At 43.7% G+C, this 25,195-nt stretch overlaps 1 protein-coding gene across 5 annotated transcripts in view; it reads left to right on the top strand.

Annotated features, from left to right (window-relative positions):
• Positions 1–4,662: 4,662 nt before the first annotated feature.
• tcerg1l (transcription elongation regulator 1 like) overlaps positions 4,663–25,195 on the top strand; it is a 75,357-nt gene continuing 54,824 nt past the window's right edge. For 2 of the 5 annotated variants that reach the window (XM_080305266.1, XM_080305270.1), the window contains exons 1-4: positions 7,088–7,599; positions 9,573–9,665; positions 9,765–9,915; positions 20,365–20,490. In XM_080305266.1, the coding sequence (XP_080161392.1) occupies positions 7,399–7,599; positions 9,573–9,665; positions 9,765–9,915; positions 20,365–20,490 (571 nt within the window). In that variant the 5' untranslated portion in view covers positions 7,088–7,398. The other 3 variants (XM_080305269.1, XM_080305267.1, XM_080305268.1) reach the window with 3 other exon arrangements.

The raw sequence follows: 25,195 nt of genomic DNA on the forward strand, positions 1-25,195 counted from the left end.
AATCCACAGGAGACACAGCCTTTGCACTTTTGGCTCCTAACATGTAAAAGGAGCTGCCTCTGGAGGTCAGGCAGGCGCCGTCTCTTGCTGTTTTTACCATGCTTTTAAAAACACGTCTTTTCTCTTTGGCCTTTAACTCAGTGTGAGTTGTCATGTGTGTTAAACTTTTGTATGTCACCATACTGATTTATTCGTTTATTCTTCTTCGCTCGTTAATACAAACTGGGCGTCACAGCGAACGCCGTCCCCACAGATACAGCGGCCAGGGAAGCACAAGTCAAGACAATTCTAGTGGCAAACTTGTCGTTCCAACCATGGTCAGCGTTACAGTACACAGCGAGACAGCGAGACAACGTTCCTCCAACGTTCCTCCAACATTCCTACATATGGCAGACAATCAACACAGGACTACATAATGTGAGAGACAAGTGTGCAAAAAACCCCAGAATGACACAAACACAACAGTGCAATAGAAATGTGCAGCAGTGGCAGTGGGTTTTGCAAACAGTGGTTGGTTGATTTATGAAGGTGTGTGTGTTCATCCAGTCACTGAGTGTTCAGGAGTCTGACGGCCTGGGGGAAGAACCTGTTCCTCAGTCTGGCAGCGAGGGCCCGGATGCTCCGGTACCTCTTTCCAGAAGCCAACAGGCTGAAGGGTGTGCGAGGGTGTGTGGGGTCCTCCACGATGCTGGTGGCTTTGCGGTCGGAGCGGGTGTGACAGGTGTCCGTGATGGAGGGGAGATCTTCTCAGCTGTTCTTACTATCCGTTGTAGGGTGTTGCGCTCTGATAGAGTGCAGTTACAGAACCGCGGTCGTTGATCAATGCTCATGAGAATTTGCATATTTAATGATCGAGGACCTGACCTCCCAGCCCATTGTTCATTCAGTGGGCTGGTGTCAGTCACTGTGTAAAGGTGCTGTTTATAAGGTTGGAAATAGGGCTGGGTTTTTATAATCGATTCATCGATTAAAATCGATCCTGGCTTGGACAACGTGAAATCGATTCATTAAAATCCTGAATCGATTTTTTAATATAAATTTATTTTGCCTGAAACGCCAGAATCTCAGGTTAAACCTCACAAAATTTCAACAACTACCAAACAGCTAAAACAGTAAATGAGAGCAGGAACACGGCTTCTGCACAAAGACGTGAACACAAAGCGCCGACGCATCAGAATCAGTGAGATGTGACTTTCTCACCGACGGCACGGACACGGTCGGGGCTGAAAGCGACAGCTCGCTGATTCTGATGTGTCGGCGGGTCGAGCTTTGTGTTCACGCCCTTTTTGCGCTGATTCTAAAGCTGCAGGTTTGATCTCTCTCCAAACAATATTGACCGAACCAGCAGCAAAAGAAGATCCAAACTATCCATCCATCCATCCATTCGCTTCCGCTTATCCTTTTCAGGGTCGCGGGGGGCGCTGGAGCCTATCCCAGCTGTCATAGGGCAAGAGGCGGGGTACACCCTGGACAGGTCGCCAGTCTGTCGCAGGGCCAACACACAGGGACAGACAACCATTCACACTCACACCTAGTGGCAATTTGTATTATCCAATCAACCTATCCCCACAAGCTGCATGTCTTTGGACGGTGGGAGGAAGCCGGAGTACCCGGAGAGAACTCACGCAAACACGGGGAGAACATGCAAACTCCACACAGAAAGACCTGATGGAGGAATTGAACTCAGGACCTTCTTGCTGTGCGGCAACAGTGCTAACCACCGTGCCACCGTGCTGCCCCCAGCACCCAAGATCCAAACTACGCTTCACATAAACATGAACTCACTCTGACTTTTGCTGTGTTGCTTCCACCACAATGCACAGCTCTCTCTCTCTCTCTCTCTCTGTTTTCTGCATTATTCGCTTGCTTGTTACACACAAGTCTACTGTTGTTTACAGCCTGTCAGCCGCTGTTTTTTTTCTTTTACTTACTTCCGAAAAGAAAACCTAACTTCTGCCGTTCAATACTGAACAAATTTAAACGTTTTAAAATGATGCAAAATGCAAAACGCCGTGTCTCTAATAAAACCTCTGTAACGTTACGTTCATGTGTTGATTAATGGTTTTCTTTTGTTTTTGATCGACTGCAGAATATTTTTATAAAATCCCAGAACAGGAAAATCAGCTTCATGTTTTTCTGTTTTATCTTCAGCTACTTTGACACAAAGGCCTCGCTGTGATGCTCACACCTTTGATAAAGGCTGGAAAGTGTCAGCTTCCTTTTTATAGATACAAAAATATGGAAATGTACTGATCTGAATTATAATATTTCTGTCTGAGGCAAAATTTCCCAGATTCAAATCGAATCGAATCGATTCGGGACCTTGTGAATCGGAATTGAATCGATTCTAGAAATTAGTGACGATACCCAGCCCTAGTTGGAAACCTGCAGTCAGCTGAGACTGAAGAATGTGACGAAACGTTTCTCCCACTGAAAACATCCAGACGAACAGAATCAACTGTTTGGCATTTACCATCCCAGCAACAGGGCAACAATATGAGAACAGGGGTCTGTCACACGAAGCGCTCCTGACATCAGCCCCACAGAGCTGATCAAGACAATAATCCAGAAATACCGATGAGGTGGAGGGCCCAAAACGTCTCTTCACTGACGTTCATCAGCAGGAAATGTAGAACGAAGTTTGCTGCTGCTCGATGGTTTTTTCACCTGACTGAAAGACGTTACTCCGAGTGATCAATAAACACATGAAGTGTTAGTACGGAGGACTTCTCTGTGTTTCCCAGGATTTTTATTTATCCTCCTCTGCACTGATCTGTCCTAGTTCCTATAAATATTTGTTCTGTGACTTTGTTTCACTGCCTCATGTGAAGTTTATTTTAATACTCGTGCCTTCAGCTGGAGTGAGTTTTTTTATGAATGCAAAGCCTCAGTCTCATTTACACCTCCACCAGGGATTAGCAGTTTTACATGAAACGGGTTAAACGTTCTCTGATATCCTCGGCTAATTTGAATTAATTAAATCAGTGGTGAAGCTCCACTCTGCTGCCAACCAGGGAAAATCATTTATTCATTTCTGAAGTCTGCCAGTCATTAAGCTTCAGGCTGAATTTCAGTTTGTGCAGATTTGTCTCAGAAAATCAGATCATGTACCGAAAACAGGTTTCTGCAAACTTCCTCATTTTATCCACAGAGATCAGTTTGTCCTTTAAAATAGTGATGAGCTCAGATTTCAGTTTCTATCACAGAAAACGGGAACAAAATAGACACAATCTAGCACCTGATCCCTTAAGTTTTATGTCCTCAGTCATACTCCGTGTGAGATTTAATCGGTGACATTACTAGAAAATACTGCCGTACTGATTCATCAGAACTGTGTGTGCATGTGTGTCGATCACGAGCAAACACTCATTAGTGCGATAATGAAGACAGTTTATTCTGTACGTGTGAGTTTTTTCTGAGCACACGCACAATTTAATCCGACATATTCTGGTGACGAGTGTGTTTATTTTACCTGATATCAGTAATTGTTTCTGACTCGAGCGGCTCTGCTGTAATCTCTGCAAACACACACTGATATTGACAGACGGATTAACTGTCGCCCTTTCAGAGGAGATGCTCGCCGCTATGATCTACCTCATCATACGACATTTTTTTTGATGACTGACGCATGGAAAAAAGACACACCAAGAATCTCTGAATGTTGGCAGATTATTTTAAAGAAACCAAAAAGTTTGGGTTAGATCGGGGGTCTCCAACTCCAGACCTCGAGGGCCGGTGTCGTGCAGGGTTTAGACGTGTCCTTGATCCAACACAGCTGATTTAAATGATTAAATGACCTCCTCAACATCTCTCGAAGTTCTCCAGAAGCCTGGTAGTGACCTAATCATGTGATTCAGGTGTGCTTACACAGGGTCACATTTAAAACCTGCAGGACGGTGGCCCACGGGGCCTGGAGTTGCCCAGCCCTGGGTTAGATTCTGTTTTCTGCCTCAAAGCTTCATTGATTGGGTCACTTTTTTATTATCTTTATACATGAAAAACAACAATGAATGAGTGGGAGATGTAAACATTCACAGATACCTGAAAAAATATCACATGTGGAGAGTTTTTCCTTTTCTTTTAGAAGGTCAGTCGTAGTGGCTCTTGGGTGCACCAGAGAACAACATGGGGTTAGCATCTCGCCCAGGGATATTTGGCACACAGACTGGAGCACACAAGGATCAAACCACCAACCTTCCAGTTGGTGGGAGACCTGCTCTACCAGCTGAGCTACAGCCAATCTGAACTATGAGGCGAGCTCAGCATACCCAGGGCACAGCGCCGCTCTCTGAATTCACTTACACCAGGGGTGGTTTTACCCTGGGTCAGCACACCTGAATCACATGATTAGTTCCTTACCAGGCCTCTGGAGAACGCCAAGACATGTTGAGGAGGTCATTTGAAGCAGCTGTGATGGATCAGGGACGCTGGCCCATGAGGCCTGAGTTCCCCCACCCCTGACTAACACCAACATCAGAAATCAGAATCAAAGGTAAATGGCCTGCATTTGTATAGCGCTTTTCTAGTACAGAGGCGAGGCTGTAGGGGCGAGCCTGGCAGCCTCCGACCAATCACAGTTTTAGATAACCACTGGCAGGAGATCCTGACCCTGCTTCTAGCCCCGCCCATTTCAGTGAACATGCAGGTTAAACTGTTGGCCAACTTAGGAAGTGCTGGGAAGGAGCTACAGGTGAAAGGCGATCAGTACCGGAGGGGGGAGGCAGGAAGCAAAACTGAAACAGTCTTTCAAAGTAAAACAAGAGAAGGAAACACTAACAAACAGACAATGGAAGCGGAAACAAGGTGAGCAAAACAAACAGGTGGGAGGAGACCGAAGACACGAGCACAGAAACGAGACTCACGAAAAGATGCGAGTAAAACTGATGAGGAGGACAACGGGAACCACAAACACGATAACCGCGAATAACTCAAAGCTCCTGATTTTTACGGACCATCGATTATTACACGCACACGCGCGTGAAGGGGAGCGGCTCTTTGATCTGAGAGAAGCTCCGTTTGTACCGGACAGAGGGGGGAGGGGGGAGACTCCGTGACGACGCGGAGCTGCACGCGGGCTCCGGTGTTTTTCAACCATCAGGCATCTCAGTGACACGCGCGGTGTGTCCGTCGGGTCTGTCTGCGTCTGTCTGTCGGTATTTCACGTCATGCCGCGCGCGTGCTTTCACCTTAACCGTATTGGAGGCTGATCTGCGGACCTCCGCGAGCTGCAGCCCGAAGAACGTGACCGGAGAGCAGAGGCTCGGTCCCGCCGGTGCGAGGAGCAGTTTACCGGATAGACGCCGGAGGAGCTCCGCGGGTCGGTAGGTGACTCTTACCGGATTTACCGTGATGTTCCGGTCAGCTGCAGGTCTGCATTATCATCCTCCTCCATTCATCATCGTCATCTTCAGCAGCAGCTGTTCACAGCTGGACTCTGTTGAAGACTTTGACTTCAGATATTTTTCATCACGTTTGTTTTTATTTAAGTCTGACTTTAATAAACAGACACATACAAACTCTGTCATTAATGTGTGTGTGTGTGTGAGGACACCATGTTCACCGTCATGTTACATATAAAATAATATTAAGTGATTATTTTTCAGTTGAATGTTACTATTCAGAAAAGATTCAACAGCCACATTCATGCCTGTGTGTCGGCCTGACAGCACCAACTTCACGGTTCCTAATTCTGATATGATATTTATAGTGATTACTGATCAATACCTGAGTCCAAACACTAATCTGTAATCCAAGTGTGAGAAACCTCAGGCTTACATTAAGAACTTTACAATATACAATGTGAAAAAAGAGTAAAAATCATTAGTGAAATAATAAATGATAACAGAACAGAGAGGAGTGAAATAAAAATGTATTTAATCCAATATGACGGCTTCGAGCTCAGTGTGCGTCTTTGCTGCTACACAAAATCTCATTTTCTTTTTATAATAAAATTCATTTGTTAAGAACAACAATCATGTATTGATTTACAATCATAAAATGTGACTGATGATCGATTAAAATTATAATAAAAATGATAGTTTTTATAACTGATCAGTGAAGGAAAATGTTTGAATCTGTAGTTGATCGTGTGACCTAAACTGCTGCTGCCGACCGTGTCCGTGGTGAAGAAGATGTAAGAGCACAGAGAGGAACCTGTGAGGAACATCAGTCGGAAACACGTTGTGACTGTTTGTGGTTGGACGGATTCAGTAGAAAGAAGCTTCAGCTGATCCTGATTGTAGAGGCTAAGCCTACGCTTGAAGTCTCTGAGGTGTTCGTTGGCGGGGGTGACGCGATGCCACTGTTATGAATGAAACCTGTTACAGTCCAGCAACTCCAGCCGTACTTCTCCATTTAACATCTTTATTCCACTTCCATCAGTTGCATTTGTTGTTAACAGTTCTCTTCATCCAACACCATTCATGAGAACAGCACAGTGGTCACAAACTCTTTGCTCCTTCCCAACAACAACACACCTGCTGTTAATTACGTGCGCTACCTTAAAAACGTTCACATAGACACACCATATGGTAAAACACAAAAGGTAACAACCCATAAAAATGGCTCCTGCTCCGATCAATAAATCGCTAAAGGTTCATCAGTGTTTCAAAGAACAGGAAATGCTCGTGGTTGTCTTTCCATCAAAATGAAATTACTCACAACTCTGACAGGTGTGATGATGATTTTGAGGTGATCAGTATGATCGGATTGATAATCAGTTGGATCAGTAATGGTTTCCATGAAGAGAGTATACTAAATGCAACAGTAGAAACAGTAGAATTATATTCTATTGTTAAAGTGGAGTTCAAACACCAGTTGGAGACTTCAGTTTAACATTTAGTTCTTTAATAACTTTTACATATTTATTGGTCTGGATTCGGAGGTGTTGGCAGCGATCCGTGGTCTGTCTGGACCAGGGGTGCCCAATCCCGGTCCTCGAGAGCTACCGTCCTGCAGCTTTTAGATGCATCCCTACTCCAACACAGCTGAATCAAATGGTTTGATTACCTCTTCAGCATGCCATCGTGTTTGGCAAAGGCCTGAAAACAAGCCATTCATTTGATTCAGCTGTGTTGGATTAGGGATGCATCTAAAAGCTGCAGGACGGTAGCTCTCGAGGACCGGGATTGAGCACCCCTGGTCTGGACTGATTTTGGATGAAGATGCAGTGTTTCTGTGGAAGTGTCACTTTGCGCTGATGAAGCTGATGTCACGGCTGTTGAAAGCATGTGCTCAACTCGGGTTTGACTCGTTTATGTTTTCTTTTTGTGTATTTTTTATTTGCAGATTGCTAACCTCAGCATTAACTTTTCTTTTCTTTTAGCATACGGTTTGACCCATGTGGTCATACTGCTCAGCCCTAATTTGCCCGTTTGCCACTCAGATGGTGATGTCATCATGATGCTGCCAGTCACCCGGTTTAAAGGTCAGCCAGCTGGCATGGTAACCACCACCACACCCTGGCTGTCTGTAAGCACTGACCCCTCCCCCCAGTGGCTGTGGTTGGCCAGCTGGTCAGCTGCAACATACCAGGCCATGCCTCCTTTGGTGTTCTACCCCCCAGCTGTGTGGATACCTGAGCACGCACAACTGATGCAGGTAACGCTGTCTGCACATCCTGCTGTTACACACGTTTCAGTTTCCTACCACAGGCTGCTAACAGAGAAGCTCTTTGTTGAACGAATCCTCCAAAGCTGTCCCAGCACTCTACACCACAGGTGTCCAACTCCAGGCCTCGAGGGCCAGTGTCCTGCAGGGTTTAGATGTGTCCGTCATCCAACACAGCTGATTTAAATGGCTAAATGACCTCCTCAACATGTCCTGAAGTTCTCCAGAGGCCTGGCAAGGAACTAATCATGTGATTCAGGTGTGTTGACCCAGGGTGAGATCTAAACCGTGACACTGGCAGGACGCTGGCCCTCGAGGCCTGGAATCGGACACCCCCGCCCTACACCATCCTCATCGTGGTCTGGTGGAAGATTTGTTTTTAATATCAAGCAATGGCTGCCTTTCCCTCTGCTCTGTTTGAACCTGTTCTGTATAATCATTGTTAGTGTTGCCTGCTCACTCATATCTGTCACTGTTCTTGGTAGTTTGGGTGATTGGTGCTGATGTGCTCAAAGATCACTAGAAAATAATCGAATAAAAAAACCTGACAGTTTCTTCTCTTGTTTATGGGAGATCGTCATAATCAAATAATAATAATTATCAAAGAAAAGAAAAGTGAGAACTTCCAGAATTCTCAGGTAGTCCCGCACGTCCTCATACAGCAGAAGTGCAGACCGCAGAAAGCCTCAGCAGGAAGTGACAGAAAGCTTTTCACAGCTGGAAACGTTTTACTCTGCAGAGTCACGCTGGAGTCTCCTCTGAATTAACAACATTATTGATGAATTAACAGCGCTGAAGGCCCCCTGCCCTGCTGTGGACGAGTCAGGTCACACGGAGCGATGCACAAGGATTTGACTGGCTTAAAACAAGGAAACCAATCAAAAACATTGTCTGGAATTTAGGTTGCTGAATGAACGAGGCGTGTCCAGACGTAGGGACAGCTTCATTGTGTTACATGCAAATCAGTCCAACAGTTTTTCTTACATGTTGACTGCTATATATTCAGCATACACTATTTTAGTGATGCAAATATGTCCGAACGTATCCCCTCACATCAGCATTCGGATGGAATTTAATTAGCTCAAAGTGATTACATTTCTGTTGTAATGTAATTACATTACAACAGTGAATGAGCCGAATCATGAGCAGCGCTGACTGATTACAAGACCTTCGTTTATTTTAATGTCTCATGTTTCATCTTGTCCCTGAAAGTGATTGATTTATATGTGAAGCGAAAGGGTTAAGGACATGATTTCCTCACATCGCTTCTTCAGTTTGATCTAAAGTGTCTTTAAGTGAGTTCGGCCTCCTCTGCAGTCTAGAGATAAGATGAAACTTTAATGATCCCTGAGGGCAAAGTGAATAATCGTCTGTTAATTATCGGTGTCGTGTTAATTATCTCGTGCTGCTCTTCTTTAATTCTTTCTGCATAAACTCCAGTGACAGAATTTAACATCTTATCAGCAGACCTTCTGAAGTAATTTTTCTTTTCAAAGCATGTTTGTGTCGAACAAAGAAAACTGTCTGAAATCCTGCACAGTGACATTAAATGGTGGCAAGAAAGGAAGGAGCTGCAGAGAGTTCTGAGGTTCTGTGCCTGGACTGAAAAGCCGCTGACAGATCTGGACCTCTGTGCTCTGACTGGCCTCTTTTCACTCGTGGACGATGGATGAAGGAGGTTTAGTTTTTATAGTGATAATGGATCTCTGACAGCTCCTTCACCTTGATGAAAAATCCTTTTTCAATAAGAGGATGATGAGTTCAGGTCCTCATTTTATTCTGTCAGCAGCTTCATCTGAAAGTCCTCCACTTATTTCTGCACACAGCACAAAGGTCAGGCAGGGCCAGGAGGACAAATTGGACAAATTCTCCGACAGAAGGCTGCACCAGCACCTGTCTACCTGTCTGTGTGTCTGTCTGTGTTGGTGGAGCAGGAAGTTCATCCTAATTTTTTGTGGTTTCAGTGGGAACGTCCAGCAGTTGAAGTCGTTCCTCTCGTCCAGCCGTTTTATCAGTCTTCACCTCTTCACCATCATTGTCATCATCGTTTCCCAAAGGTACGCACGCACGGACGCACACGCACACACACACACACACACACACACACACACACACACACACACACACACTGGAAAATGCTAATGTTGCTACTGTAGTTGCAGATCACTGATACCTGGTTCTCACCAGAGGAAGTGGGGGTGTTTCCAAGGAGACAGAAGCGCCTCCTATTAACCAATCGGATAATCCCGAGATCACGTAGACAAACCTCTGCGGCCAACCTGCTGTTGTTCCCTCCTCAGCTCTCAGGTAAGACAACACCTGCTGCAGATGTTGTGTTCGTGCTGGCCATCTTTTACAGTTTTATCTGGTGAGGATGCAGAAACGTGACAAACCAGGTGTCATGTGACATTTCTGTTCACTGAGTCATGTGACCTCTCAGTTCTTTACCTGCGATCAGTACAGTTGGAGTCAGGTATGTTTCCTTTATGAATCCACCTGATTATTCTGATCTGTTTGTTTAAACCAGCCCAGAGAGTTTAAGATTACACGCAGTTCATCCAATCAGATCAGGGACCTTCACGTCGAGGCGGGGCTTCTCATCTGGTCCTGTGCATTTAATCTGAAAGGCTCTGTGTAAAGGCCCGGCTAATCTGGAATCGAACCAACAACCACTGGAGGTTGGAGGTGTTTCAGGGATGCTGGATTCTCATTTGCCATGTTGCCATGACAACACGGCTCATTTCTGAGAGCTGAGTGGCTGTAGCTCGCTGCTCCGAGGTGAATGTGTTTTTACTTTCTCTCACACACACACACACGTACTGGTGTCAGTGTAATGGGAAGATGATTGGTCCATTTGAAATTACCCAATGAAGCATGATGGGAAATGTGTGCTATTCAGCCCTGAGACCGCAGGCATGTGTATTGATGAGCAGAAAAACCATGACGGACATATGAACGAACGAGGTGGCGGTCTTATTTAAAGGTGGTGTTATTAGATAGACTGAATGATGGTAGGCCTATGTGAATGTGAATCGGTTCTGTTCTGACTCAGGTGGTGTCTGCGCTTTGGAATCAGCCTCACAGGGTGGGGTGGCTGTAAACAGTGAAATGTTTAAATGTTGGTTAAACATCAGCCTGCTGATCTTCTCCTTACATGAAGGAGGGTCAGAAGCTCGTATCAACTTCACTGATATTCACAGTGTTATTGCCCCTTGAAGTGGGATCAACTCTTCAGGAGACAAAAGTGAGTGTATACACTCTTAAATTTCTCCGGCAGCATGGCCTCGCCCAAGTAGGTTTGCCCCTGAATTGCCTCCTGCATTCCTGATTTTGTTGGTCTTCAATCCTCATGTCCTCACTTGTCTATACTATGGTGGGAGGTTAAGAAAAAATATTATTTTACTTGTACTTTTCGCTCCACTGCACTATTTGACAGATTTACTGTCCATTGCCCTAATACATGAGCATGGGCTGGGCCAGAAGTAACTGACCAGATGATTACAAAGAACGGCTGGGAGTATAGAGACTGAGGAGGTTGGTGAGATAGTCAGGGGCAAGGTTGATTAGGCATTTGAAAGTAGGCAGCAGAACTTTAAAATCAATACGAAATTTAATAGGCAGCCAATGTAAGTCAGAGAGCACTGGAGTAATACAGGCAAACTTTCTAGTTCCGGTTAGGAGACGAGCCGCAGCTTTCTGAATGAGCTGTAACCGTTGGAGGTGAGCGAGTTGGAGTCCAGAGTAGAGCGAGTTACAATAATCTAATCTGGAGGTCACAAAGGCATGTACCAGTTTTTCAAGATCTTTGTACGGTATTAAACGATTGACCATGGAAATTTGGAAGAAGCCAGATTTAACCACAGAGGAAACCTGTTTATCCAGCTTAAATGAGCTATCCAGGCAAACACCTAGATTACTTACAGTATCTGTAAGAAAGTAAGCAAAGGGAGCAAATCGGGCAGCTAGCTGGTCTCGTGGAGTGTGACTATCCTACACCATAATCTCAGTTTTCTTCTCATTTAAAATGAGAGAATTGGCTGACAGCCACTCTGTAACCTCTTTCAAGCTGTCAGACAAACGATTCAATGAAGCTGGCAGGTCATCACACAACTGGAAATAGATTTGAATGTCATCAGTATAACAGTGGTAGGAGATCTGATGTTTGTCAAAGATAGAACCCAGGGGTAGCATGTACAAGGCAACACTGGAGGGCCCAGCACAGACCCCTGTGGTACTCCACGGCAAACAGGGCAGTGGCGGATGAGTAGCAACCCATCATGAAAGAAAGTCCTACACGAGAGGTAGGATTTAAACCAAAGTGCAGAATCCTTGATGCCTATAACATGTTCCAGTCTCTCTAAAATCATTTTATGGTCTACTATATCAAAAGCAGCGGACAGATCCAATAAAATTAAAATGGCAGGGCAACCTGAGTCGGTAATTAAAAGAAGATCATTGAAAACCCTCAGCAGTGCCATTTCAGTGCTGTGGTGAGGTTTAAAACCAGACTGAAATTTGTCACTAATGTTATTTGCATTTAAGTAGGCCTGTAGTTGCAAAAGGACAGTTCTCTCTAATATTTTAGATAAAAACGGAAGTTTAGAGATAGGCCTATAATTCGCAAGGTCAGTATGGTCGAGGCTAGTTTTCTTTAGGATAGGTTGCACCACTGCATGTTTAAGTGCAGATGGGACATGGCCTGCGAGTAATGATAAATTAGCCGAGCTGAGTTTGAACTTCTCAATTGATCAATTATGCTTTAAGAGTAGAAAGTGAGATTGGTTCAGATTTGTAGAAGTTGGACGGAGATCCTCCAGGAGGACGAGGATTCACCACAGGAAGATGAGGGAGTGAGGTTTTTAGAAGTGAGATTTTCCTCGTAAAATAATTAAAAAATTGCTCACAGAGAACTGGGGAGGCAAAGTCTACTTTATCAGGGCAAGGATCGATCGCAGAATTGAAAATTTTAAACAGGACCCGGGGCTTATGGGTATTAGTCACGATGATGTCGGACAAAAAAGCCGCTTTAGAAGTCTTAACAGAGTCCTGATATATAGTGCGGCTGCTACGTAAAAGGGATACCTGAAGCTTATCTTTTTTCCACCTCCTCTCAGATTGACAAAAGGTACGGCGTAACGTCTCGTATAGAGTCATTTAACTGGAGTTGAGTGGAGGATCTAGGACGCTTCATTTTCACAGGGGCCACTAGGTCCAAGGTGGTGGAGCATGCGGATAACATAGCATTCATAATCTCCAAAAGTTGATTATGTTCATCTGGACGTAGCGTTTTGAGGCAGAAATGTTTCGTCACTCATCCAGGTGACTTCTTCAGTCTCAGCTGACTGCAGGTTTCAATCTTATAAACAGTACATTGCATAATGACTGAAACCAGCCCACTGAAGGAACAATGGGCTGAGAGGTCAGTTCCTTAATCTTAATTATGCAAATTCTCATGACCACTGACCAAAACCCACTGATCAAAGACCACTGATCACTGAGTCCCATTCACAGAGTTGGGGAATGGCTGCAATCACAGCATTGTAAGATGGTGACAGATGTACCCTTAGGCCCCTCCTCGATTCAGAGATGGTCTTTCCCTTTTCACGTAAATGGCCTCCTTGACTCCGCCCTCAAACCAGCGTTCCTCCCTGTCCAGGATGTTACATCCTCATCCTTGAAAGAGTGTCCACTGGCCTGTAGGTGTAAATATAATGCAGAGTCCTGGCCTTGTGAGGTGGCTCTGCTGTGTTGTGCCATCCGCTCCGCCAGAGGTTGTTTGGTTTCCCCGATGTTTAAATCCTGGCACTTACCAGCGTACACTATGTTACTCTGTTTGTGTCGGGGACCCGATCCTTGGGGTGGACCAATTTTTGGTGCAGCGTGTTTTGGGGTTTAAAAGCCACAGAAACCTGGTGTTTAGAAAAAATGTGTCTCAGCTGCTCCGATACTCCTGACACGTACGGGATCACTACAGATTTTCGCTTGGGCACCGGTACCGGTCCGAGGCCCGGAGGTTGGGGACCGCTGATTAAGAGGACCCGAGGGAAGCTCGGAAAGCTAAGCAGAAGTTATTTGGAGAGGAGAGTGACTGCCGTTGGTTGAAAAGAGAGGTAAAACTTCAGTGGTGTGGAAACATTATGGGTTCAGTCAGACGTGGATCAAGTAGACACAGTGTGTAACTTTGCTACAGTGTAGCTGCACCACAGAGCAACACTGCAAAGTTCACTAAACACAGATGTTTACATTTTTCATTTATTTTTTATATTGCAAACATTTGCACTGTTATCAGTATTTGCACTATTTTATATTATTTTTTGACAATCTTTAAAGTCATTATTCAACACATTGTTATTGTTAAATAAATATCGTCAAATAATCGAGATCTCAATGTCAGTGAAAATAATCGTGATTATCATTTTTGCCATAATCGAGCAGCCCTAGAGCTGGGTGTCATCTGCATAACAGTGTAAATGTATGCTATGTCTTCTAATGATGCTGCCTAAGGGAAGCATGTATAATGTAAACAGAATTGGTCCTAGCACTGAACCCTGTGGAACTCCATAATTAACCTCAGTATGTGAAGAGGACTCTCCATTTACATGCACAAACTGGAGTCTATTAGATAGATATGATACAAACCACTGCAGTGCAGTACCTGTAATACCTACAGCATGTTCTAATCGCTCTAATAAGTTCAGTGTTCAATACAATCCACCCCTCACAACTCATCAGGAAACTGACAGACCTGGGCATCAGTTCCCTCATGTGCAAATGGACACTGGACTTCCTGACCAACCGCCCCCAACATGTCCGGCTGGATAACCGCTGCTCATCTACAATCACGATGAACACCGGTGTACCACAAGGCTGTGTGATGAGCCCTTTCCTCTACTCCCTCTTCACCCACGACTGCAGACCTGCTGATGGTTCCAACACCATCATTAAGTTTGCAGATGACACCACGGTGATTGGCCTCATCAGTGACAACGATGAGGCCGCCTACAGGGAGGAGGTGGATCGTCTGGCTGAGTGGTGCGACACAAACAACCTGCTGCTTAACACCGAGAAGACCAAGGAGCTCATCGTGGACTACAGGAGGGATGCTGACCCACATCCACCCATCCACATTAAGGGGACGGCTGTGGAGCGTGTGAGCAGCTTCAAGTTCCTGGGAGTCCACATCTCCGAGGATCTCACCTGGACGACCAACTGCTCCAAGCTGGTCAAGAAGGCTCGCCAGCGCCTCTTCTTCTTGAGGACTCTGAGGAAGAACCACCTGTCCTCAGACATCCTGGTGAACTTCTATCGTTGCACCATCGAGAGCATCCTGACCAACTGTATAACAGTCTGGTACGGGAACTGCTCTGCCTCGGACTGGAAGGCGTTGCAGAGGGTCGTGAAAACTGCCCAGCGCATCGCCGGAGCACCACTTCCTGCCATAAAAGACATCTACAGGAAGCGGTGTCTGAAAAGGGCTGGGAAAATCATCAAAGACTCCAGTCACCCATCACATGGACTCTTCACCCTCCTGCCCTCTGGGAGGCGCTACAGGAGCCTCCGGACTAAGACCACCAGGTACCGGAACAGCTTCTTCCCCACAGCTGTCAGACTCCTGAACTCTGCCTCCTGACATCTGACCCACGTTAACACATGGACTGAACATACACACACCCACAATGGACAACTGTACCCTCAAACACAATAATAACATGGACTGAACCACCACTCACAACCACTAGCACTTTATATAGCCTCTGTAGAAACTATCTACACCCTCACTTATCTTAACTGCACTACTGTATAGCTCTGTGTAAATAATCATTCTGTACATACGATAATTTTTAACCCTACAACTGTTTACAACTTGCATAGTTCCCATTTCTGTATAGCTGTATATCCCAGATTCTGTAAAGTTATTTATTTCATATTCTGTATAGTTTTTCATATTTATATCCTGTTCATATCCTGTACATAGCTTGTACTCACTACAGCCTGTACATACTTATAGTTATAGAATATTCACAACATACTTCATACCGTGTACATTATAACATACCATAATAGACCCATTTCTGTAATATACTTGCATATCTATATTATTGCTAATATATATTGTAATATATCTATATCATGGCTAAACCACTTCTGGGTGGATGCAAACTGCATTTCGTTGCCTTGTACCTGTGCATGTGCAATGACAATAAAGTTGAATTCTATTCTATTCTATTCTAATAGGATATTATGGTCGACAGTATCGAACGCTGCACTGAGGTCTAGCAGGACAAGCACAGAGATGAGTCCACTGTCAGAGGCCATAAGAAGATCATTTGAAAAAAAACACCTGGACTTCTTTAAGTTGCTTGAACACGTTTCACCTCTCATCCGAGAAGCTTCTTCAGTTCTGAACTGAAGAAGCTTCTCAGAATTATCTCTAATGATTGAAATTTTATTTGTGAAGAAGTTCATGAAGTCATTACTAGTTAACGTTAAAGGGATGGTTGGCTCAACAGAGCTCTGACTGTTTGCCAGCCTGGCTACAGAGCTGAAGAGAAACCTGGATTCTTATTTTCTTCAGTCAGTGATGAATAGTAAGATGTTCTGGCTTTGCGGAGGGCTTTCTTATAAAGCAGCAAACTATTTCTCCAGGCTAAACGATCTTCTAAATGAGTAATGAACCATGGGAGTTTGTGTTTGGTCTTGTTGTATTCTTTTCCTTTTTCTCTGTTTTTCTTTTCTTTTTTCCTTTTAGCAGTTTCTGGTTGGTTTATTCGTGTTGATAGTCCAAGGTCTTCTTAGTATTGGTATAGCTTTTGGATTCTGTTCATGTTAAAGTTTATATTTAAGTACCTGAGTTTTTGATTTAGTGTACCTCACCTCCCCTGTGTTATTTTTATCCAATTATCAAGTTTGTATGTTAGAATGTGCCGTTTACTGTTTCTTTATTTCTTACTTTGGGTTAGTCTCTGTTGGTATTTATCTCACCTGTGTTTCCCAGGTGTTTCCTCTCTGCTGCAAACACCCCTTTGTGTATGTTCAGTTGCTATCTGGTCCAAATATCTGCTTGCATGCCCTAGTGTTACCCGTTTCCATGTTTGCCTTTGTATGTGGTTTCATTTTCCCCTGTAGACTATGTAACTCATTAGCTAACTGGATTTCTGTTTTGTCTTTTGGACTTTTTATCAGCCTAAACGCACAGCTCATCTGTGTCGCACTTAGCCTGGTGGGGCTTAAGGCATTATCGTCCATTTACTTACAAATCAGTTGACAGGTTTGTAAACTTGTAGCTTTAGTTTGTTTACATGAAAAAAATAAACTAAACTGAAGAAGAAGGTGTTGTCTTTATGACTATTGGAGAACTTACGGGATTTACTTTGTGGCTAGCTGCTAGCCTGTACAGACCTTTGCATATCTATAGTAACAAAGCAGATGTGGCTACTGGAAGTTTTTTAACTCAAACTTGCAGCGTACACATGGTAGTTGGTTCAGCTCAGATCACATGTACACCATGAATGAACCCCTCTGGACCAAAATCACCTCCACCAAAGGACGTTGGTGCAGTTGTTTTAGGCCACACTCGAGTGCGCATACTGTGTTCGCATCTGCACAAAAGAGTAATATACAGGGTGAACCAGAGTACGACGAATGAATGAACCAGAAAGGAACCAGAGTATTATGGACTAAACACCCTAAGATTGAGGCTTTGAAGTAAAACTGTGTGTCGGTCTTTGGCTAATTAATAAGCTGGAGTGAAAGATTCACTCAGCCTTCAACTCAGCCTGTACTTTTTGTTAAATCATTTACTAATAGGACTTAGAAGAGAGAGGTCTAATGTCTGATACATTTAACTGTCCTGGTACAGTTGAAAACGGCTTTGTTTGTTTTCTTGTTTAGGTGGTCTGGGCCCAGACACAGTCTCTTGGTGGTTTGAGTTGGGTGTTTATTGCCACAATTCAGCCAAAATAAGTAAAGTCTGAATTTGCAGGTCCATGCCTATTGTAAGTGGGTTATGGTTTGAGAATGGCTTGGACACATACAGCTGCACCAGTCACCCAAAGGATTAGTGCTGTGATTGATTAGGCAATATAACCGTTGTTATATATAACCCAGAGAAAGGCGGAACATTTGAGTGCTATAAACCAGCGGTCCCCAACCCCCGGGCCACGGACCAGTAACAGTCCGTGAGTCGTTTGGTACCGGGCTGCGAGAGTTGAGGCTTGGGTGTGAAATTCACATTTTCAGGGTTTCCATGGGTCTTTTCCTGTGTGTTATGAACACATCTTTTTTCTTTTTGTACCGGTACTGGTTTTATTTCGTTGTATTTATCCGCGACACCTTAAAGGCCGGTCCATGAAAATATTTTCGGACATAAACCGGTCCGTGGCGCAAAAAAGGTTGGAGACCGCTGCTGTAAACCATAAGATATGTTTGCCATCAACATGCAGGAACCAACTTGGTTATGTTACCATACCATCCATATACCATCCCTCCAGTAAAGCCCTCTGTGCTCCAGAAGCAAGTTAATGTTATTTATAATAGCCACCTTGTAGTCTCTACAGACTGATTACATCCAGGCAATCAAGCTGTGTAGGTGGACGAAACCAACCCCCTCCGTCTTTTGATATCAGATATCATTTGTCCCCAAATAGACTGGTTCAACTTGGGTTGGTTCTTTATAATCTCTGGGATCTTACCGGCTACTTCCGAAACCCCAGCACCAGGAAAATTATTTAGCAAAAGTTCAGTAAAAAAGAAAGGCCAGGAAACTTTTTAAGTCTGACACAGCTCAGGCCAAGAGAACAGAATTCATAAATATTCTGAATGAAGTAATATCAAAATTACTTCAACTTTCACCTGTGGTGCAGTTTTTTACGTTATTGCATTGCACTTTTCAAATGAATACTGAGTTGTTAATGTCCCTCTTTTATTGTATAATGTGGCATTATGTTTCTACATCATCTCCTGCTGAAATTTCTTCCTGCAACTTGTAGCATGATCATCTGCAGATGGTTTGTTGCATTGACATTTTAAGAGGTCTTTGTTGTGTGTCTTTATATTTTTATCTGCTGTTTGTGAGGAGCTTCCTGAGAACAGCTGCTGCCTTAAAGAATAAACTCAGGGGTGCAGGAACAGGTTATTGACTGACTGCAGCCTGAGTCTGCATCACTGAAATAGACACAGATGTGTTTCTCTTGTCTAAATCCTCTGAGTTCATTTGTTTGAGACGATGTTCAGATGCAGTCAGAGGCTTTTGGAAGCCAACAAATGCAGATTAAATTTGCTTTTATTTAGTCAAACGTGGGTGTGTGTTCGTGTTGTTGATGTTTTCTGGCAGGAGCTCGGTTTCTCTTCAGTTTATAGTTTGTCAAGATTGATTTGTCTCAGATTGACACAACATGCTCACAGATGGAAACCTCCGCAGGAAATTCTGCTCTGCTGAATGTGGAGAGGAAATGAAAAACAGCTGAAAACTAAAAAATGTAATGTCTGCAACAGTGAGCATGTGTTGTTAAAATAATTTCTAACCTTATCATTCATCGGACTGTAAATGGACTGGTTCTTATCTAGCGCTTTTCTACTCTGGCTGAGCACTCACCATTCACCCATTCACACCAGCACTTTTTTGTCTATGCTGTCTCTAAGTGCTTACTATCTAACAGTCACACACATTCATACTCCGGTGGATGCATCGGAGAGCAACATGGGGGTTGGTATCTTGCGAGCATTGTGCTGCATCAAATATCCTTCCACAGATGTTTTATTGTCGCTGCAATGGTGCTGCCGTCAACAGATTTAGGTCAGTGTTTTCCTGAAAGGAGCGCAAACTCGTGGAGGCGGACTGATCTGCTGAAATATAACCATGCCACAAGCACACAGATCTTCATTAAAAGTGTAACTACATGAAACTTCAGTTAAGCCACAATGATATCAGCCACTTATAATGGCTGATTGCGGGGGTTTCCATATGGAGCCTCAGTGATGACAGATTTCTCTCTAATTATTTCAATGATTGTTTACTTCATTGAAGCCGGTATCAATCTGAAATTTATTCATTTGTTTTTCATGCGACTAGTTCTTTTGATTTATCAATTTAGATTCAGGGTGTTGTTGTGCTAAGAAGTATTATTGTAGGGTCTACCTTACAATATATGAGCTTCCTCCGAAGGGTGGCTGGCCTCTGCCTCAGAGATAGGGTGAGAAGTTCGACCATATAGGAGGGGCTCAGAGTAGAGCAGCTGCTGCTCCACATCGAAAGGAGTCAGCTGAGGTGGTTCGGGCATCTGACAAGGATGCCTCCTGGGCGCCTCCTGGGCGAGGTTTTCCGGGCATGTCCCACCGGGAGGAGGCCCCGGGGCAGACCCAGGACACGCTGGAGAGATTATATCTCTTAGCTGGCCTGGGAACGCTTTGGTGTTCCCCCGTACAAGCTGGAGGAGGTGGCTGGGGAGAGGGAGGTCTGGGCTTCTCTGCTTGGGCGACCCGGCCCTGGATAAGCGGAAGAAGATGGATGAATGTTTAATCTGAAGTGACTGCTTACACCCTCACTGTCAACCCTCTTTTTTATTCATTGGAAATCAGTTCAGCATTTGAACTCATACATACAAACTCTTCTCAGCTGTTCCTGTCGAGCTTGAATAAAATCTATTTACTAAGCAGAAAGAGCAGAAGACATGTGGACACTCAGTTTTTAGGCTTCGTGAAATATTCTTCAATACACTGATGAAGATCAGAAGCATCCATTTCTTATTCTGTGTGCAGATCACATCAGGAGAGACAACACAAAGACAAGAGATGTCGAACCTGAAGACTCTTCTTCTTCCTCGCTCCCACTACACCTGCTGTCTTTGTCTCCTCTCCCTCTCCCCACAGCTCTTCCTCCATCAGGTGAGTCTGATTTGATCCTCATTGTGTAATTAGTGTGTTGGTGGAGTCACAATTGCTGCTTTCGCTAATTTCATAAGCTGTATATGGATCACGTGGTAAAGCCACTTCCTGTTTACAATGCTGTGTGTTTCCTGTCTGCAGTCAGAGTAAATCAAATAAGATAATCGTATAATCTATTGATAACAGGATCTGGTTGTGACACCATAGCAAGTTCAGGTTCTGGTTCCATGCTGTGATTCTGATTGTGCAGTAGGGCTGTGCGATATGACCAAAATCTCATATCCCTAAATAAGACGTATATCGTCCTGACAACGATATATATCACAAAAATTTGACATTTCCTGTTAATTCGCTGAGTCTCGGCCAGCTCGACTCATGTGAAGTGTTTTCAGCTGGGCGTCGTTTACCTGGAGTCGAGTGGGTTTTTTTTCTTTCATAGGTGGTACAAGAGGCTTGTCCTGTTTGAGTCTGAGGCCAGTTTGCACCATAATTTGCATAGCTCAGTTTTCTGGTCTGCGTCAGACTTTTCATAAACAAACCATGTCCATGCTACAGAGGTAGGCCCTCGTTTAGGAATAAGGTCCTCGATTTGTTTTGACTGGTCCTTCTGTTTGTCACCATTTCAGTTTATTTGGAAAATCTTAACAGGATCTTGAGCTTTATTGTGAAAGGTTTATGTGGAAAATAAACAAGAGGATGGTGGAGCCACACAATGGTTTTACCGTCGTTGTTGCTAATGACAGCGCATAAAAAGAGTCACTTGTCTATCCGTAGTGTGGTTATAGTACCGTAATTGTCGGGCTATAAGCCGCTACTTTTTGCACAAGCTTTGAACCCTGCGGCTTTTAGTCAGGTGCGGCTTTTCTATGGATTGTCCGTGATTTTTGTGATATCATAAGAGGATTTGTTTTGTTTGTTCCGCTGTTGTACGGCACTACGTTGGCTGGCGGAAGGGCATGTGATCAGACACACAGTATCGGGGTTCAAGAGTGGTATGTTGGTCACATGTCCATCCGCCAGGCAACATAGTGCTGTACAAGTAGCGCGAAAAACAAACTTCAAAGTAGCGCTACGCGTTCAGCGGGAGTTGTGGATGACGAGCGGCGATAAACTTGCGAAAAGCAAGTTATGCCCAACTCCACCGGTGGAACCTGACAGCGTGGAAAAGTGTGAAAACATCCTAGATCACCAACGGATTTTGAAGGGCTGGACTGCTGCATGATGGAGAGGAGGACACCGCCACGGCCCTTCTGAGGGTGTTCGACACTGACAACGAGGATTTGTTTGGTTTTGAAAGTGACAACGAAGGAAAGAAGCTGAGAGTGGATGACAAAGCCACCCTGAGCCTGTTCGTGTCCGACACTGGAGGAGAGGACTTTGGTGGTTTCAGTGCAGGAAGAAAAGAAAGATGGTGAATGACTGACTTTTCTTCTTGTTAAAGCCGTGTCACTGCACCTGAGCCTAAAAGGTAGTCCGGATCTATTTTTCTGGTGTGCTGTAGGTTATTGTTATGTACTACATTTGTTACTCATTTATGAAGCACAGTACATGTTTCGTACTTGTAATTACCGCTACTTGTACATATACCTAAAAAGTAGGGCTGGGCGATATGACCCAAAATTTATATCTCGATATTTTTTAGCTGGATGGTAGAGCTGGGCGATATGAGATTTTTTCATATCACGATATGTTTTTTTCATTTCAGGCGATAACGATATCTATCACGATATCAGCCAAATAACTATATTTGTAAGATTTAAATGTGCCGTTGCTCACAAGTAAAATGTGAAATAATCAGCAGCTTGTTTTTATTTAAATATTTATTTCCCATAATAAGTTCAACAGGGTAGATGTACTTAAGGAACATGAGACTTTTTCAGATAAATAAAGGCAAATATTGCAAACTACACAAAAGGCAGCCGCTAAAGCGTTTAAGTTTCAAAATAGAACAAACAAAACAGACTAAATTGTCAATTCCACTTAGAAACAAAATATTAATTCTAAAAATAAATCTTAGTTTGTTTTACAGAAGAACAGACAAAACTGACTAACTTTTGTCAATATCCAATAAACTGAGAACTAAAAGGAAATTCTCAATCTCTCCTTGTTGTATAGCTGAGCTTTTCAAACAGTTTTAACAGTTACTTTAGTCTGACAAAAGCCGAATGACGAATTAGCGCTTCCAGTCAGAGACTGAGGCTACGTCCACACGTACACGGGTATTTTTGAAAACGGAGATTTTCCGTTTTCGTTTTAAAAAATAATCCCGTCCACACATAAAGGCAGAAATGAAGGAAAACGCTGCTATGAACATGCCAAAGCAGCAGGTGGAGCTAGATTCCTAACCGTACCGAAATGTTGGCCAATCAGAAGTCTAGAAGCCTCGGTGGGAAAAAGTAAACAAAGCTGGGGCACAGAAGCAGAACAGAGTCGTATGTGTGGAGGGACAGTAACTGTGTGTATATGTAAGCATTTAAACACTGCAGAGAGTAGAATTAACAGTATTGTAGAAATTCATTTCACCGAAACAATAACGTGGCGCACAGTGTGACGCATGCACCAGTTTATTGTATTTCCAGACTTGCTTTCGGCACAATTTACAGTGCACGCTACTCTATTTTTGTCAGACTTGAAATAGCAGAAATACCTTCACACTACGGAGCTTCTATGGCTCTTCCGTTCGACAATCTCTCCGGCGTTGGAACCATCATCTGTTTTCTCTTCGGTCACGCTCGGTTGATTTTTCTAGTCGGCACACTCATTTCCTCCATTACCCGCTGGCTGCTTCCCAAACAAACACACGTGCGGCTTGGCACTTGTGCTGTACGTAACAAGTCACGCGACGTGACGCTGCGGCTGTGATTGGTTCGGCTCTGCGCTACTTAATTTGGATTGGCTGACCTTTTTTTTTTTTTTTTTTTTTTGAGGACAAGAGCGGCGAGGTCTATCGCGATAGCTTAATTTCTCTATCGAGTAAAAGTTATATCGCGATACATATCGTTATCGTTCTATCGCCCAGCTCTACTGGATGGCGATATAAGATATGTATCTCGATATATTTTTTTTAAGCCATAAAGTAAGAACAAAAAGAGAGTTCTTAGTCAAAGCTGTGTCCCAGATGTCACACAGGCACTTTTATTAACATACAGCACAGATGTACATGAAAAATTACTCAAAATTAAATTATGAGCATTCATTAAATAATAATGCTCCATAAATAAAAGAAAACAAGGTTGTTTTTGTGCTAAACAAAGAGCTCACAATTGTGCAGTCAAAATATAAACTAAAAGACGCTGAGCGTAATAACAAAGACAGATTTCACAGCTGCTCTGTTCCCAAGTTTTACTGTGTGACTGACAGCCTGGAGTTTGAAATCCGCTTCATAACCACGTCTCTTACAGGTGCCATTTATGGTCCTTATACACACACAAGGTAATATTACGTTGATGCACAGTACGTATCACTCCGCGAAGCTCCTCGGTAGCCGTAATGCGCCGACAATCTATCAAGCGGTGCAGCTCCGTAGTTTACCAAAGTCGTACTCAAACATTTTTGACAGATTGCTGAGCGCCGTGTACCACATAAAAGTGGTTCGCGGCCATCAAGCACAACCAGAATTCATACATAAGGCGCGCTATCAACTTTTGAGAGAATGAAAGGACTTTAGGGTTAGTGCTGTTAGCTCGTTAGCGCGGTTAGCTCGTTAGCATGTTTAGCTCGTTAGCACGTTGACGCCGTCCAGCCCCACGCATGGGGCGATGCGCAGTAACTCGTTAACGGAGATTTGCCGTGTCCGTCTTGTCGCTGCCTGCATGTGAAGCGATGGGGGAGGAGGGGGAGTTGTCTTCAGTGAAGGCGAGGCGGAGTAACGTTGCGTAGAGACAAAAGTGGACGAAAGAGAGGCAAACTTGCGGCTCCACAACTATAATTATAACGTAACATAGACTATATCGATATAAAGGATATTGTCACATCTTATATCTCGTATAAAAATATATCGATATGTTTTAAAAACTCGATATATCGCCCAGCTCTACTAAAAAGTTATGCAAATATGTACCCATAACTTGTTTTTCAAAATATTAATAAAAGGGGTGTGTCTCCAAACAGCCGTCTCTTTCCTGACAATTCGCTTTGTGCATATTCTCTTACATATGATAAGTCAGCATTGAAACACCTGCAGCTTTTAGTCAGGTGCTGCTAATGTATGTACAAAACAGGATTTTCCCCTGATTTTAGCTTGTGCGGCTAATATTCAGGTGCGCTCTGTAGTCCGGGAAATCAGAATCAGAATACTTTATTAATCCCGAAAGAAATTAGGGTACAAATACGGTAAATATAAGAGAAAAAGAGAACTTTAATACAGCCACTACAGTGACCGTCAAAACCATGAAAAAATAGTACTGTAAACGGTTTATTTTGTAACACCACGAAACAAACGATAGCATATAATATGAAATGATAGATGTTTTCATATCATCATCCAATATATATTGTCATATCGAACAGCCCTATTGTGCAGATCTCTGCAGGTGTGGTGATATTGAACAGCTTGTTATGTGTCTCCTCTTCTGGCTGCGTTCATCTGTTTTTCAGCTGCTCATCACTGCTGTTGTGTATTTTTCATTTTGCTTATTAAAATCCAGCCGTACTCGATTTGACGCTGTGTATCTGTTCTGGTTTTTTGCAGCAGCGAAACAAATCT

The sequence above is a fragment of the Astatotilapia calliptera genome, chromosome 8 (assembly GCF_964374335.1).
Source record: "Astatotilapia calliptera chromosome 8, fAstCal68.1, whole genome shotgun sequence".
NCBI lineage: Eukaryota > Metazoa > Chordata > Actinopteri > Cichliformes > Cichlidae > Astatotilapia > Astatotilapia calliptera.